This window comes from Sorex fumeus, unplaced genomic scaffold (genome assembly GCF_029834395.1).
Source record: "Sorex fumeus unplaced genomic scaffold, SorFum_2.1 ptg000110l, whole genome shotgun sequence".
Taxonomy (NCBI): domain Eukaryota; kingdom Metazoa; phylum Chordata; class Mammalia; order Eulipotyphla; family Soricidae; genus Sorex; species Sorex fumeus.
This window is the reverse complement of record NW_026606167.1, coordinates 2,976,914-2,994,873: the sequence shown is the minus strand read 5'-3', so window position 1 is coordinate 2,994,873 and position 17,960 is coordinate 2,976,914. Positions and strand designations below refer to the sequence as shown.

The 17,960-nt window shown below is 47.9% G+C and overlaps 2 protein-coding genes across 2 annotated transcripts; both read right to left on the bottom strand.

Annotated features, from left to right (window-relative positions):
• Nucleotides 1–217: 217 nt before the first annotated feature.
• Nucleotides 218–1,343, bottom strand: LOC130042806 (olfactory receptor 1F1-like). The gene has a single exon (XM_056135011.1). It carries the CDS (start codon nt 1,229–1,231, stop codon nt 287–289), a length of 945 nt encoding a protein of 314 aa, XP_055990986.1. The 5' UTR covers nt 1,232–1,343; the 3' UTR covers nt 218–286.
• Nucleotides 1,344–10,576: 9,233 nt separating this feature from the next.
• LOC130042877 (olfactory receptor 1F1-like) lies at nt 10,577–11,518 on the bottom strand. The gene has a single exon (XM_056135122.1). It carries the CDS (start codon nt 11,516–11,518, stop codon nt 10,577–10,579), a length of 942 nt encoding a protein of 313 aa, XP_055991097.1.
• Between the last annotated feature and the right edge of the window lie 6,442 nt (nt 11,519–17,960).

Genomic DNA, 17,960 nt, shown 5'->3' with positions numbered 1-17,960 from the left:
GGTGGTGGGCGTTAGAGGTGGTGGGAAGGGGCAATGGTGGTGGGATTGGTGTTGGAATATTGAATGTAACAAATCTTCATGAACAACTTTGTAAATCACAGTATTTATATAAAGTATAGGGAGAAAATAAAAATTTAAAAAATAAAATTCAATTGGCTTTCAAGTAAAAACAATTGTTCAATAATAAATGGTAGGTGTGCCTTACAAAGGACACATGCAGTTTCACAACAGAAAAAGCAAGTAAGACTTACTGAAATGAGCTCCTAAGATAATTTCTTGATCCATTTCATTTTTGAGCCAAAAAGAATTTCATAGCCATCACTTTGCCAAGAGCTCCTTTGATGTCCCTGTTCCTCAGGCTGTAGATGAAGGGGTTCAGCATGGGGGTCACCACAGTGAACATCACAGCAGCTGCCATGTCCGAGTCCGCTGAATGTGAGGACGAAGGGTTGAAATACAGAAAGATGATGGTGCCATAGAAGAGGGAGACGACGGCCAGGTGGGAGCTGCAGGTGGAGAAGGCCTTCCACCTGCCCTGTGTGGACGGGACGCGCAGGATGGCACAGGTGATAAGAATGTAAGACACCAAGATGCACATACATGGAGCAAGTGTGATCAGACTGGCTTCAATAAAAATCATCATCTCATTGATGTATATGTCGGAGCAGGAGAGATTCAGGAGTGGGGTGACATCACAGAAGAAGTGGTGGATGACATTGTCCCCACAGAAGGACAGTCGAGCCATCAGCAGTGTATGTATGAGAACATCCACATTGGCGACAATCCAAGACCCGGCCACCAGCAGAGCACAGAGCTGAGGTGTCATCTTTACTGAGTAGTGTAAGGGGTGGCAGATGGCGACATAGCGGTCATAGGCCATCACAGCCAGCAGGAAATTGTCCATGTCCACAAACATGAAGAGGAAATACATCTGCGAGAGACAGCCAGCGAAGGAGATGGTCTGAGTCCCGAGGAGGTGGTTGGTGAGCATCTTGGGAATGGTGGTGGAAGTGAAGCAGATGTCCACAAAGGACAGGTTGCCGAGGAAGAAGTACATGGGGGTGTGCAGGCGGGCGTCCACACTGATGGCCAGGAGGATGAGCAGGTTTCCCAGGACTGTGGCCAGGTACATGGTCAGGAAGAGCAGGAAGAGGAGCTGCTGTTGGCGGGGCTGGGTGGACAGCCCCAGGAGGAGGAACTCGGACACGCTCGACTGGTTGGAGCCTCGCATGGGGCTGTGCCCGGAGGCAGATAAAAGAGGCAGAAGTCAGAGACCACAATGGCTACAGGCTACATGCAACAATTCATGCTCCAACCACAGTCTCAACATGAACCTAGAGCAGAATCACTCAGCCACTCTGCCCCCGGTCTCTAAGATGCTTCATAACTTTTATATAAAATAAACATAGAACCACAGACACATACAAGACCTCTCAATTGCATAAGTCTCCCTTAACACTACCAGATTTTTGTGTCAGCCCACAGAGAAGAGAAATCGCTGGTGAGAACTGGATTTCTCACAAGCATATGCCAATGGGCCCAGGATTCAACGACTCCCTGATTCTAAGAGGCTTAACGGGATTCCTCAAGGAGCTTACTCACTTCTAGGAAATTCTGACTTCACCATTGTTGCCATCTTACCTGGGATAAGCTGTGTTGCTGTCTTCACCTTTGAGGAAATGGCCAATGGTCCTCTTTATTATAAGACTTGAGAAGTCTTGGAAATATGGGCAGGCCCTGAGCAAGTAAGGAACAGAGGTGCATGCCCTTGGCCCCCTATTGCGGACAAATGTAGGGGCAACTAGAGACAGGTTTTTACAATAGCTCCCATGGCCACTGGGATAAGACTCCCTAAGAGCCTCGTTAGAGACAAAGTAATTGGCCCACCTACTTTCTAGTCCCTATGGACCCAACATTAATGACAACATATGTCATCTAACTCTTGGGTCAGAACTTAGAGATAAAGCAATCCCAGTGTGACATGTGCCAGAGAAACATCTCAGAAATCCCGAATTACAACATACTGCTGAGGTGATCTGGGGTTATTCAGGGATTGGAACATTCAGCTATTAGTTTTTTCTTATTTTCTTATTTCCTAATCTGGGTTAATGGTGGACTGTTGTCTCTGTTCTAGGGTGGTGTGGGGTCAGTCACTGGCACATCTGCAGTGCCCCAAGGTCCCCTGGATGTGTTTGGGACCAATCACTATCCCCCCACCCCGGCTGGCCAACAGTGACAAACGAAGGAGGGAATGGGGATCACCAGACTGGTTGGTAGTAAGTGGCCATTTATTCCAGTCTCACAGTGTTAGTTATAGAGAAATCATGAAGGGTTGGGGGTAGCAATTGCACATGGGTGTGGATGAACATTATTATAAACAATGAACAAATATAAAGCCCTTCCTTGAGGTGAAGGTCTAAGAGATACTCAAGGACAAAATCTCATCCTGCTAGGAGATGGCCAAAAGTCAGAATTCCGTCTAAGGGTGTATTGTTTTCCCCTTTCCTTAGTATCATTGAAACAGTCATCTTAAATTAACTTCTTAATAATATTTCTAGTCATTTTGTATGGACATAATAAGAGACATATTAAGCTTAAAGGGGGGCTCTTCCTGGGGACATCTCGCTATATATCCAGACTCAGTCTTGGGCCAGGTTAGTCTTTCCTAACCCCAGCAGGGTCCTTATCCAGTTACTTCTTTTTGGGTCATGGCAGAGTTTGTTCCAGGACTGTACTCTTAACTTACACTTCTCATGGCACTTAGCCTATCCCTTTTCAATACCCAGGGTAGCTTAGGGCATGTCCTGGGTCCATCCTTGTACCTTGAGGGACGCCCATTTGAGGGTGTTTGGAACTAAGGACAACAGGGGCTTAAGTCAAGTAAATATGACAGGTGACAAGGAGTAAATATTATTCAGAGTCAATTAACTCCCATGTTACAAAAGCATAGCATTAACTGTCTTCCTGTGTCTATACAAAAGGACATTGCACTAAAATAAACTGCAAGGGACATAAAGGAAAGAGAAAAGCAATATTTCCTCTGAAATAGCTAAGAGGACGAAGAACCTCCAGCTCCGGGCACATCTCTTTGATTCCACTGTTCTTCCTGCATTAACATATGCCTCAGAGACCTGGGCCCTACGCAAACAAGATGAGAACGCCATTCAGGTCTCCCAAAGAAGAATAGAAAGAGCTATGCTTGGAATATCACGTTTCACTCAAATGAGAGAACGAATCCGGAGTTCTGACATCCGTCGACGATCAAGGATCAGGGACGCTGTCTCATTTGCCAAGGTCTCGAAAATCAGATGGGCTGGTCACGTAATGAGATTTAAAGACGACCGCTGGACTAGAGCTGTTACTGATTGGATTCCACGGGATGTCAAGAGACCGCGTGGCCGCCCACCTACCAGATGGTCAGACTTCTTCGTCAAGATCATGAACGATCGGTTTGAGGCCCTTCATGTTCCCGGAGCGAACAGATGCCATTGGGCTACACTAGCACGCGACAGGGACAAATGGAGACGTTACTGGCGCCCGCTCGAGCAAATCGGGCGACTAACGGGAAGTTAAGTGATTAAGTGATTAACAAGAGGGGAAGGAGAGCACAAAGGAGTGGTTAAAGATAAACAAGAGGATTGGGAGCACCTGATGGAATTGGGTGTGTCTCCAGAGCACTGTGGTGGGAGTTACTCAATAAACCTAAGCTCCCTGCAGGGTAGAAAGGACAAGCCAGTGTTATCCAACAGACTCACAGGATCTGACCCTCGAGGTTGGAATCTTCTGCACTCCATCTTCATTAGCTCTGCAGCATAAGTCACCATCTTGCAGAGCCAAACACAGTTGGCACTGGTCCTGGTTCAGAAATCACAGGAAGCTGAAAGCAGCAATTCTCAGACATAGAATTTTCACAGAAACCACCCAGCAGACTACTGCAAACATACATAGAAACCAAGGACCAGAGAGACAATATAACGGGTAAGACCTTGCATTCAGCCAATCTAGGTTTTATTCCTGGTACCCCATATGGTCCACCGAGCCTCATCAGGCATGATCCTTGAGCACAACACCAGATGTAAGCCCTGAGCATCACTAGGTGTGGCTCCCAAACAAAAGATACGGAAATCTGTATTGCAGAGACTGTACAATAGGTAAGGCACTTGCCTTGCATGCAGCCAACCTAAGTTCAATCCCCAGCACCACATATGGTCCCCTGAATATCGCCATGAGTAAGTCCTAGCTTACAGTCATGTATGGCCTCCAAACCAACATATATACGCATATATACGCATATATACAGAAAGCAAATTTAAATGAAGCTAGGAGTCCAGAAAGAGTTTGTTCGTATACACACACACACGTCAGCAAAATATAAGAACAAAACAACCTTGCATCACCAATGAAATGTCACACTGTTTCCCAACATGCAGCATCAGCATCCCGACATGGGTGAAAGACTAGCACACATTAGATGCCAATTTCTTCCTGATAACAATGCGGTTACAATAGCTGCTCTAAATATCTATAAAAATTGAGTCGGGGGCTGGAGCGACAGCACAGTGTGTAGGGAATTTGCCTTGCATGCGGCCAACCTGGGTTCAATTCCCAGCATCCCATATGGTCCCCGAGCACCACCAGGAGTAATTCCTAAATGCAGAGCCAGGAGTAATCCCTGTGCATCGCCGGGTGTGACCCAAAAAGCAAGTAAGTAAGTAAGTAAGTAAAGGCCCTCCCGTTGATTATCGATTTGCTCGAGCGGGCCCAGTAACGTCTCCATTGGAGACTTTGTTGTTACTGTGTCTGGCATATCGAATACTCTCCGTAGCTTGCCGGGCTCTCCGAGAGGGGCGGAGGAATCGAACTCGGGTCGGCCATGTTGGCTGCGTGCAAGGCAAACGCCCTACTGCTGTGCTATCGAGCCAAAAAGCAAAAGGAAAAAAAATTGATTCAGGCTTTATTCTGGGCTTGCTGTGTCTTGCAGCCAACTGAACTCTGCAAAGTGGGTTTTGTTGTTCCTAGATAAACCCACTCTGCTGGTGAGACAAGCGGCTGCTTTCTGTTGGAGGTTAACAGTGTTTTAAAGATTCTGGCTGGGTGGAGTTCATGCCCAATTCAATCAGCTAATCAGCGGGGTTATGGTGCCGCCAGCAGGTCAGTCTGTACTTGTGAGGCGAGTGCATCAGCAGCCTGATGGTGCCTTCAGACTTCCAGATACCCCAAAATTGCTGCTGTGCCTTTGGCCAGACCCCAAAAACTTGGGGCAAAGTTTACCAAGAAAGTAAACGGCCAAAAGTTAGGTATGTGGGAAACACACCCGCAAACCACCTTCGGCTCAGCTTATAATTGGAGGCATGGCCTCTCTGCTTCCTGATTGAACTGCTTAATGGCCATGATCCCAGAGACTCAGAAACAAATCTCAAAACCCAACAGCTCTTAGCAGAAATGCGTCCGGTCCCTGCAGTAGGTTACCGGTGCTGGGCCAACCCAGGTGGGAATAGGTTTCGTGCTTTGGCCTGTTCCCCCTGGCGTCCCAGTGGCCGCCATCCTTCAGAGGCCACTGGACAGTCAGGTTTGGGCCCCCAGTGATGAGACACGCAGGGCCTCAGGTGATGGGGGTGGAGCCGGTCCTGTCCTCCCCACCCCAAAGAGACCCCAAGTCATCGCCCACGAATGGCCTCCCTGGTTCCTGATCAAGTTGCTTAGCAGTCATGATCCCAGAGACTCAGGAACCCCAGTGGCTTTTGGCAGAAATGCATCCGGACCCCACAGTACGTTACTGTAGCTGGGCCACCCCAGGGAGGAAAGGGTGTTGTCCCTCCGCCTGCTCCCCCTTGGCGGCTCAGTGGCCATCATCCTCCAGAGGCCATTGGAAAGTCAGGCTTGGGCCCGCAGTGACGAAACTTGTTGGGCCTCAAGGGATGGAGGGGGGAGCCGGGCCTGTCCTCCCCACCCCAACGAGACCCCAAGTCATCACCCACGAACGGTCTCTCTGGCTCCTGATCAAGCTGCTCAATAGCCATGATCCCAGAGACTCAGGAGCAAATCTCGAAACCCAGTGGCTTTTGGCAGTAATCCCTCCAGATTTAAGTGTTAAAATTTTGGAATTTCAAAATCACATGGCGCTACTGCAGCCACACGACAACATATGTTATTCATAACCAGCAATAGAACACAAATTGTCTACTGTTGCCTTTTCAGCAGACCTGAGTGTTGGGGTAAAATCTCAAATAATAATGGTGGGTCTGGTGTCAAAATATTGAATGTGCTCAAAGTAGAGAGAGAGTAATGTGGAAATCATCTGCCACACAGGTAGGGGGAGGGGGAGGGATGGGGGTATACTGGGATTTTTGGTGGTGGAGAATGGGCACTGGTGAAGGTATGGGTGTTTCATTGTATGACCGAGACTTAGACGCGAAAGCTTTGTAACTGCTCTTACGGTGATTCAGTAAATAAAATTATAAAAAATGAAAAAAAATCAGCTAATCAGTGGCTGAATAAATAGCAGTACTCCTACATTAAAAAAAAAAAAGATTCTGGCTGAAAGCCTGGCATGGACCTCACACTGTGCGTTTCTGTCACGTTGAGCAACAAAGGTCTGAGACCCGCATACCCAACTTTCCACACTGTCAACTTCCCATTCACTTTGCCGTTGAGTTTTTTAGTTTTCCTTTGGGGTGGATGGGCAAAGGCAGAGGGTGCTGGAGGTCACCAGCGGCGCCAAAAGGCTGTGATGTGCCGGGATGGCACTCCCAGCCCTGTGCATGGCAGACCCGCGCGCGACCCTCGTACCCGTGTCACCGGCCCTCCAATAAGCTACTGTCGGATGTCGTGTGGTGCGCAGCGGCGGTGCTACACCTTGAATATTCACTAGAACTGAATCCAGGACCTCGCCAAATGCGACCAGAAATGTGTCACCGGCCTCCAGCCTAGCCTTCTAGAAGCTTCTAGAAGCTACTGAGGAAGGGAGAGTGAGGGAGGAATCCTGACGGGAGTTCAGAAGAGAAGAGACCAACGGGACTGGGTCCAGGTGTAGTGTGGAAAGTGCGGAAAGCTTACGGGGTCTGCCCCACACTAAGGCAGCCACACTCACCTTGCTCCAGCCCGGCCCCTGGAAAGCAGGACAAGCGCGCGTTACTAGGAAGACCGCGACTGGGCGCTGAGGCCCCGCCCCTCTCATCTAATTGGACGGGCACAGAAGGCGTACAGGGGGCGGGGTAATGAGAGCCACTTCTGATTGGTTCCGCTCAAAGGCGGAGGCAGTTCTTCCGGAAAGAGTTACAAGCTGGTTTCCGCCACCCGTAGGGTGCCTCAGAGAGGGTCCACGGGCTCGCAGGTAGCGCGGATAACTCAGTATTCAGTATGATCGAAAGTGCAGCTTCTGCAGAGGGCCCATCGGGGATACTCTATGGGAGGGTGAAAATAGTGTGGAGGGGACTACTGGGGCTTACTATCAGGGGTTTGGTCCAGGTGAGCTTTTTGAGCTTGCCATCTGTATTCTGCTTTTTTTTTTTTCCGGGGGGGGGGGGGGTTTTCACACCCGGCGATGCACAGGGATTACTCAGGAATTACATGCACTCAGGAATTACTCCTGGCAGCGCTGGCGGTGCTGGGGGGACCGTATGGGATGCTGAGAATCGAACCTGGGTCGGCCGTGTGCAAAGACAACGCCCTAACCGCTGTGCTATCGCTCCAGCCCCGCCACCTGTATTCTGAAAGGAATGCGCAGGCCTACCTTCCCACGCGCTGGGAAGGCTGGCGCTTGTCTGCAGCCTTTCCTGGAACCGTCATTTTGCGGATTCCTTCTTAAAGTGATTTCATTTGTAAAAACCCATTTTCCCAATAAAGCCACTTTTGTGGATACTGGGAGTTAGGACTTGAGCATATCTTTGAGGAGGACATGCAATGCTACACTCATTAGAGCAGAGTGTAACTTCCAGGGCTGATCGAGGGGTAAAGGGCAGGATGCAGTGCCAGAGCGGACACTGGGGCTGGGGAGAGAGTAGAGGGGAGCTGAGCACAGCAGTGCCTATAGCTGACACAGTGCAGCCCTCGAGGCTGTGTGGTATGCTTGTGTCTATTTGGGATGGTGTGCTAACAGTGGCAGTGGGAAGATGATGGAGGTGTAGGGTGGAAGGATCCAGGAATCGACATTATGGTATTGGTGGGGGGGGGAGAATCTGGCCCACAGAGAGTCAAAATTCACCAATATGTAGGAGGGGCTAAAGACATGAAAGTGAATGCAATTGCCAAAGAAAGAGTGAGTGGAATTCTGAGAGTGAAAACCAAGAGAACAACAAATACTTGATGAGGGGCTGGAGTGACAGCACAGCAGGTAGGGCGTTTGCCTTGCATGTGGCTGATCCGGGTTCGAGTCCCAGCATCCCATATGATCCCCTGAGCACTGCCAGGAGTAATTCCTGAGTGCAAAGCCAGGAGTAACCCCTGAGCACCGCCGGGTGTGACCCAAAAAAGCAAAAAAAAAAAAAAAAACCAAACAAATACTTGATGGAAGACAAGAGAATAAAAAATGATACTGGATGTAGGACAAGGGTGATGGGGCTTGCCTTGCACACAGCTGACCTTGGAACCACATGTGGTGCCCAAGCACCATCAGGAGTGATCCCTGAACACTGCTCTGTATAGCCTCTCAACAAAAAAGGGAGGGCAGGACAAATGATTCAGTGTTTGGGGTGCTTGTCTTGAACACAGCTGTCGTGTGCTGCCCTGCTAGGAGTGATCATGAGTGAAGAGCCAGGAGTAAGTCATGAGCATTGCTGGATCTGGCCCAAGAAAAGGGTAGCTATCTTCCATCAGTAAGACTACAGGTTTTTAAAATATTCTTCTTGATAATTTTTAAGATTCTATAATGTGTAGGTATTACCAAACAACAAAGATATATTTGATTTCACTATCTGTGTGTCTGTATCTGTGTGTGTGTGTGTGTGTGTGTGTGTGTGTGTGTGTGTGTGGTGCTGGGAATGAGATCCAGGACTTCACATGTGTATGTTATATCAAAAAAAGATTTTTTAAAGCCTTTGATATGTTTTTTTTTTAATTGTGGAAAGGTTTTTAAAAAACTTCTCAAATAAGAAATTCCAAGGGCAGGATAGATAATACATTAGATAGGGCACTTGCCTTTCATGTGGTGGCCAGCGAATCAAGCCCCGGCAAAAAATCCCCCGGGGCACCTCCAGGAGTAATTCCTGAGAGTAAAGCCACGAGTGAGCCCCAAGCACCGAGAGAGAGAGAGAGAGAGAGAGAGAGAGAGAGAGAGAGAGAGAGAGAGAAGAGAGAGGGAAGAGAGAGAGAGGAGAGAGTGCGAGAGAGGGAAGAGAGAGGAGAGAGTGTGAGAGAGGGGAGAGAGAGAGGAGAGAGTGTGAGAGAGGGAAGAGAGAGAGAGGAGAGAGTGAGAGAAAGAGGAGAGAGAGAGAGAGAGAGAGAGAGTCCAAATAAGAAATTACTCTTCGTGCCTATATTTCTTCCCCCAGTATTGCCTTTGGGCTGGTATCTGGTCCAGAATAGGGCATGTAAGTCAATACTACATGTCTTGGGTTAGAGGGTCTCACAAAGTCGGGAAGAACAGCATAAACAGAAAGAAACTGAGGGCAGACAAGAGATGGTGGCGCGTGGACCGGCTGCTAGAGGCTGCACAGAGCCGACCTGTGCCTGCTTGGCCCCGCCCCACAGATCGGACAGCCAATCAGGAGGCTCCTGGGATTCCCTCATCCCTCAGCGTTTCCCACTGATGCCTCTGGCACTGGTCCTCCTGCTTCTCCATCCCCCCTCTGTGGGCTCGCACTGTTCTCTGCGATTCCCTTGTCTGACTTTCAAAGCCAACTTTGAGATAGTTTTTGTTCAGAAACATTTTGATAGTCCTACAGGGGCCAGGTGCAGAGAAAAGCCGGTGATAGCCGACCCTGACCTTTGTGCAGGAAACACCACACTAAAGTTTCCAAATAGGTCGGAATTGCCAGTGATTTGTAAGAGCTTCCCTAGTACTTAGCAAAATGTCGAGTCCTTCAGACAGTCAATGTGGATGCGAACAAAAGTGATGACATAATAAAATCATAAAATCACACAGAGACACAAAAGAATATGTCCAGCTATTTCATGTCAAAGAAATCATTTTAAACAGGTCAAACTCAAAGAGCTGGAGAGATTGTACAGGGATAGGGTGCTAGCCTTGCATGTGCCAAGAAGAGTTCAATACCCTGCACTACAACTACATATGGTCCCTGAGTACAAGCGAAAACAAAACAAAGAAAGCAATTTGGCTATTAAAAATTCAAAAGACTATGCTTAGTAAGAATCCCCATGTTCCAGAGACAATCCAGAGCTTAAGGAGCTTGCATTGCATGAGGATGACTGAGTTCTGTCCCAGCACTTCCAGAAATGATACAACCCACCCCCACCAAAACAAAGTGACAGGCAAATGAGGTCCACTACAAATAATTACCAATGATGTTTCTACCAGTTCCTAGCACAAGATCAGTGTTTGATTCCAGACAACTGCAGCCTTAATAGTCCATTGGCAACACACTAATTTGCTTGAGGGTTAGACACAACCTTGATTTTCTCATCCCACTGAAAGCCTCTTCCTACCCACCACTTTCCCGAGAGCCCTTTTCAAGTCCCTGTTCCTCAGGCTGTAGATGAAGGGGTTCAGCATAGGGGTGACCACAGTATAGAGCACAGCAGATGCAGTGTCCTTCTCAGATGAGTGCGAGGACAAGGGGTTGAAATACACAGCTATGATGGTGCCATAGAAGAGGGAGACGACGGCCAGGTGGGAGCTGCAGGTGGAAAAGGCCTTCCACCTGCCTTGCGTGGACGGGACGCGCACGACAGCTCGGGAGATGTGGATATATGAAACCAGGATGCACACAAAGGGGGTGATCATGATCAGGGCGCCCTCAGTCAGAATCAGTATCTCATTGAGGGATGTGTCTGAGCAGGACAGTTTCAGGAGAGGAGTAGCATCACAGAAGAAGTGGGGAATGACATTGTCCCCACAGAAGGACAGTTGAGCTATCAGCAGCGTATGCATGAGGACATTCACGTTGGCAACGATCCAAGACCCGGCCACCAGCAGAGCACAGAGCTGAGGTGTCATCTTTACTGAGTAGTGTAAGGGGTGGCAGATGGCGACATAGCGGTCATAGGCCATCACAGCCAGCAGGAAATTGTCCATGTCCACAAACATGAAGAGGAAATACATCTGCGAGAGACAGCCAGCGAAGGAGATGGTCTGAGTCCCGAGGAGGTGGTTGGTGAGCATCTTGGGAATGGTGGTGGAAGTGAAGCAGATGTCCACAAAGGACAGGTTGCCGAGGAAGAAGTACATGGGGGTGTGCAGGCGGGCGTCCACACTGATGGCCAGGAGGATGAGCAGGTTTCCCAGGACTGTGGCCAGGTACATGGTCAGGAAGAGCAGGAAGAGGAGCTGCTGTTGGCGGGGCTGGGTGGACAGCCCCAGGAGGAGGAACTCGGACACGCTCGACTGGTTGGAGCTTCGCATGGGGCTGTGCCCAGAGGAAGAGTGGCTGGACTCAGAAAGCCAGACGAGGACAATGATGCTGTGACAACTCAGGCTCCAAAAATCACATTCATACTCTGACTGAGACGAAGAGTAACTAGCTCAACTGTACTCACTATTTCCAATTCACGGTTCTGGTATTTTTCTACCGAACTCATAATTTTAAATTTTTTATGAAGTCTACAAGAGTTAACCCTTTGACTGTGTATGTCTGACACTTCTTAGATCTAATTTCTCCCCGAAACATCCAGGTCAGGGAAGCTCTACAAAAGGCCTAGAAGTTCATTGTTGGCTTCATCTCAAGTGACTACCAAGGGATCAGGAGGGCAGCTAGTAGTTCCAAGATCTGGAAGATGCAGCACAGGAGATTCTTAAGAGACCCCCATCTCTACCCCCTGCCTCTGGGTAGCTGCCTTACCTGAGGGTTGCTACCATCATTGTGCAGTGCTCCTCGCCTCCCACAGTGGACCCATGCCTGCCATCATTGTTCAGCGGACTCAGACACACGGGCAGGTGCTCGCCAAGTGAGCTGTGCCAGCTCATGGTCTCGGCCTCTGTCCAGTGCTGATGCTCGGGGCAGTGACAGAGCAGCCTTTACAGCAGGTACAGCCATTGGGACCGATTCCCTGAGAGCCTCATTACAACACAAGAAGCAATTGTCGCCCTTACTTCTCCTGCCCCCGTGGAACACAGGTTATAACAGTGACGATTAGCTAAAATACAGATGGAATTCTTGGGTTAAACTTGAAGATTATTTTTAAGTCACTTTAACGGAGACAATATCCAGATATAATTTCCAGGGACAGAACCTTGCACATGGATGATCGCTGCCTGTGGGTAACTCTCAGGGTAGAAATTTGGTTAGCAAATCCCTATCTCCTCGGTTCTTTTGTCCACCCCAGGATCACTCTGTCACTTTATGTAGAAAGCTTGCTTTATTATTCTGCGAGAAGGCTAGATATGTACCCTCTCACAGACAGGAACATCGGGAACACAGCACAGAGCAGAGCATAACCCACACCTATATCCCCAGGAAAGAGAGCCCAACGCTCAGAGCAATGGTCCTCGGGCTCCCAGGATGCTGACATTACAAACCCACTCCCCGGGATAAGATGTCACTCCAATTTCCATTGCTAACCTTGGTTCCACATGGAACCCCCTGATCCATGTAGAAATGACACACGGGGCCCCCACTGCATGTGTATCCCCAAACTTCTCCGTCTCACTTATTGGTAAAACCAGAGGACTTTGGTCTAAGATTGAGGGACAGAGGAGCAGTAGCACTATGTGTCCTGTCCATTTATTCTATGCCTAAATCAACCCTCTTCTACCTTCCCTTGACACCCTAGGACACAGGAGATGGAGTGCGGGAACAGCACACAAGAATAAGCACCAGTTGGGGAAAATGTTCACGAATTCAATTCTTCCCATGGTGAGCATTTAATTCAATTCAATCCTTCCCTACATTTCAGGCTGCCTCACTCATGGTTCATCTTCATGGAGTATAAAAGCCAACTGTAACAATTTTAACAGAAAAGGATTACATTATAAAAACATGATTCTTTCTTTAGTTTGCGGGCCACACCCAGCAATGCACAGTGCTGACTGCTGTCTGGCTGTGTCTGGGGGCTGTATGTAGTGTCGGGAGTTGAAGCCCGATTGGCACAGGCAAGTACCCAGCCCCTATGCCTGATTAGAGTATCATTACCCAGGACATAGAATTAGCTCAACAAGATTTACGCAGATCTGGGACCTACAGGGCCCCACCCCGTGGTTGGTACTTAGGAGCCTCCAGAACTGCCCTTGACTCAAAGGGCCGACAAAGTGGTGGCCAAGTGGGCATTGAATTAATTTTGGCACATACTAAGCATGTACCTTAACCACTGTACTATCTCCCAGGCTCCACAATTTTTCTCTATAGAACAATTTTAAATGACCTTAACTGTGTTGCTCGAGCGGGCCCAGTAACGTCTCCATTGGAGACTTTGTTGTTACTGTGTCTGGCATATCGAATACGTCACGGGGAGCTTGCCAGGCTCTGCCGTGCGGGCGAGATACTCTCGGTAGCTTGCCGGGCTCTCCGAGAGGGGCGGAGGAATCGAACTCGGGTCGGCCATGTTGGCTGTGTGCAAGGCAAACGCCCTACCGCTGTGCTATCGCTCCAGCCACTGTGTTAATACAGTGATAATACAGTGTTGAATAACATTGGGTTGTCTTTGCTGCTCCTACAGGGATCTTAAGGTTTACTGATCCACTCCCGCAACAGTGCAACTGAGGCGCAACTAATTCTATCAGGCATTAATAATCCTACATTGCTTTTCTCTTTCCTCTATGTCATTTGCATGGTTTACTTAGCAATGTCCTTTTTGTATAGACACAGAAAGACAGTTCATGCTGTGCCATGTAACATGGAAGTTAATTGACTCCAAAATAATATTTACTCCTGGGTATTCAAATTCACTTGACTTAAGCCTCAGTTGACCCTAATTCCTAGCACTCCAAGGGCAGCGTCCCAACGAGGGACTGGATGGACCCAGTACAAGCTGTGAGCTCTCCTGGCATTGAAATGGGTCAGGCCAAGCACCACAATACTTAACTATAAATTAAGAGCATGGTCATGGACAAACTCTGTCATAACACAAAAGAAGTAACTGAATAAGGACCCTGCTGGAGTTAGGAAAAACTAACCTGGCTTGAGGACTGTGGTTTGGAATATATAGCGAGATGTCCTCAGGAAGAGCCAAACTTTAAGTTCAATATCCTTACTGTGTTCAGACAAAATGACATTGCTAGAAATATTATAAGAAGTCAATTTACTATATCTCTTACTGTGTTCAGACAAAATGACATTGCTAGAAATATTTTAAGAAGTCAATTTACTATGATTTTAAATGAATTACTCCCTGAGGAAAGGAAAAAGCAATATACCCTGGATGGAATCCCGCCCTCTGGTGGGATCTCCTAGTAATCTGGAGTAATCTCTCTAGATGAGATTTTGTTCTTGAGTTAATCTGAAGGAGTGGCCTTACCTCTCTTTGTTGTTATGATAATGTTCAACCTCATCTTTGTATCCCCCCCTTCATAATTCCTATATAACTATGCTTACTGTAAGGGGTAAGACGAATCGGAACAAGAATCAGAACGAGAGTAGAAATCGGGGAACAGAATGAGACTAGACATTGGGGAAGGAGATGAAGACAAGATGCTGGGACCAGACATCGAATACAAGGAGGAGAACTGAGACTTTGGGACTTGAGGTCTATGAGGAGACTCGGATATGAAAGTGATGACTGGGACGGGACGCAACTATGATTATGAGACTGCGTCATAAAAGGAGATGTGAGGACTCCACGGAGGAGAGAAAAAAAACAACTGCCAACCACCCTGGAGCTCGGCTCCTGTTCCTTCTCCATTTCCCCGGTCCTTTACCTGTTGTCTGGCCTGGGCAGTGGCTCACGGCCACCGAAAGCTCGAGTCCTGCATGCCCAGCCTGCACCGGGCACCATTTTCTTTATATTTGAAACTTACAATACAGTTTTTACTTCTTCTTAAAAATGTTGATTATTTTGACTTCAAATTTTAAACTTTTAATTAAATTTCGATGTTTGATAAACTTAAAAATAAGACCAACTAATTACATATTTTTAGACATGTATTTAAATTCAAGTGATAAATGATATGCAATAATTTGTAAAATGAATGTTTACTTTGGTGTATCTTAATCTTTCTAAGGTCAGTAATAAATAAATTATTTAATGTCAAAAAAAATTTAGATATAGAATCTGAGTATTGCCTGCTGTGGCCCCAAAAACCAAAAGAGGGGCTGGAGCAATAGCACAGTGGGTAAGGCATTTGCCTTGCACGCGGCCAACCCAGGTTCGATTCCCAGCATCCCATATGGTCCTCTGAGCACCGCCAGGAGAGATTCCTGAGTGCAGAGTCAGTAGTAACTGTGCATTGCCAGGTGTGACCCAAAAAGAAAAAAAAGAAAAAAGAAAAAGAAAGAATATTGAGTTTCTCATTGATGAGCAGAGAACAACCTCATCCCCACAGACACCAGACTAGTGTTCAGTCATAGCCATGAAGTCCCGACACATGCGACAACACAGGGGAGCCACAAAATCAGTATGCTGGGGAGGACACACACCAAGGTCGCGTGTCCCATGGCAGGACCCCACACAGGGGGCAGAGTCGAGTCTGTGTCTGTGGTTTAGTGAGAACCCGCCTTCCCACAGTTCAAAGCCACCAGCCATGGGGTTGACATGAGGCTTCACCATGAATGTCGCCAATCACACATAGGACGTGAAAGGGAGGCAGCAGGAGAAGATCGAGAAGAAAAGTGTCTGGACAGCAAGACCTGAGTTTCCAAAGCAAGTGAGGCTGTGCTGTTCTAGCTGCGACAACCCAACCAAAGCCTCAACGCCAATGGCTCAGAACATCTCCAGCCTTCTCGTGGTGGCCCTGCGGGTCTCATGCCACAAGGAGGCAGTGCACAGATAATGCCCTGGCACTTAGCCAACTAGGCTAGACGAGCACGGATGGACCCTGTTCTCATACAGCAGTGCCAGCTCCTCTCACAGCATCGCCGACCGTATTCTCCACATGCAAGATCAACTGACTCTTCACGGGTAGCTAGAGCGTTCGGAGGGGAAAGCCTTCGTACCAGCCGACAACGGTGAGAGGAGCACAGTCCAAGGGGCAGGGTCTCTGTGAAAGGCCGAGCCTCCACATCCGCCAAAACCAACATCAAGGCCAAAGTGAGAAGCAGAGAGGCAGCAGCAGGCGGGCATTAGCCTTGCTCGCGGCCAACTGGGTTTCAATCCCCAGTGTCCCATCTGAACTCAAGCACCACTGGGAGTTCAAAATGTGGAGGTGCAATGCATGTGTTCATTGGCACATCCCCGGCTCCCCAGCAGAGGAACAAACAGACGGGGGACCACAGACTGATGGTCAAAACGGCCCGATTCATGCAGAACCGTTAGCATACTTACAGCACATCTGAGGGGATCTGAGGTACAGGACTGCACGTAGGTGTGATTGATCATCTATAGAGGAAAAGCGTTTCAGTGGAGACAATTCTCTTGAGGGATTAATTCAAGGAGATGCTCTGTCTCCCAGGGACATCTATATTGCTTTTCTCTTCCCCTAGATACTAGTAAATATTAAAAAATTGTTTGCTTCTTATTAATACTTGCAGTTGTTTAGATAAACACAGTAAGAGATATAGATTCTAAAACTTCGTTCTCTGGGCAGAGGACAAAATGCTGGGCTTCGACCATAAATCCCAGATGAGGAATTTGGTTTAGCTACTCCTTCCCCATGGGGGTCCTGTCTCTTAAGTCACAATGGCTTGTATCAAGCCATGCTTTTATGCTTTCCAGATTGTCCCATTTCGATGCCGGAGTAGCTCTGCCGCTTGCCCGGGTCCATAGTGGGACCTCCCTTTGTGGGGTGCTAGGAATCACGGCAACCGAAGCCTGAGTCAAGTGATTATAACAAATGCCAGGAATAGATGTCTTTCAGAGTCAATAGTAGGAGCATTGCATTAACGGTCTTTCTGTTTAAGCAAAGAACACTGCTCGATAATAAAATACGAAGTTATAGGGGAAATAGAAAAGCAAGTAATTCACTACAATTACAAAGTTTGACTTATAGTAACCAACCCTGATTGGGGGATTGTGACAATGAGAGGGAAAACACAAAGAAAAGATAACTTGGGGGACTGGGGTACCATAAAAGCACTGTGTCCCTGGGGGCAGGAAAAGGGGCAATTCACTGGCGAAGCCTAAAACACTTAGGGTCAATATCCAACAACCAGGAGTGACCCTTGAGCTCAGAGCCAGGAGTAAGCCTTGAGCACTGCCTCATGTGGCCCCTGAACAAAAACAACCACAAAAATCCAAAGCAGAAGTCCTGGGCTGGAGAGATGTACAGGGGGAAAGCTCTCTCCTGTACCCCATAGCACACCCCCGTTTGATCACCACCAACACATATGGTCTTGCAGCTCACCAGGTGTGGTCCCTGAGTAAAGAGCCAAGAGGAATTTCTGAGCATCACCTAATAATGTCCACAAACAAAACAACCCCGCCATAAGAGATATTAATAAATAGAAAACTCAAGGTTGTATGCTCATTAGAAGACAACAAAGAAACACATTAAATATCCAATATTTTAATTTCCTATACACAGACTTGAATTCTATTTTACAGAGAGCTTTATCTTAGAAAATGCCTGACTGGATTCCCATCACATATAAAGACCCCCGGAATCCAGAGGGGACCTCAAAGGTAGGTGGGTAAATCTGGAGGCTTCATGGCCAGGGCCAGGGACACGGTGGACAGGAGGTCCCTGCTGTTGTAACCCCCATAATTCATTTCTTGACTCTGAGTAATGTCCAGGGTCTCGGGGGGAAGGAGAGAGACAT

Excerpts from the sequence above, each read along its gene's own strand:
- LOC130042877 (XM_056135122.1), bottom strand. The coding sequence starts at position 11,518 with ATGCGAAGCTCCAACCAGTCGAGCGTGTCCGAGTTCCTCCTCCTGGGG.
- LOC130042806 (XM_056135011.1), bottom strand. The coding sequence starts at position 1,231 with ATGCGAGGCTCCAACCAGTCGAGCGTGTCCGAGTTCCTCCTCCTGGGG.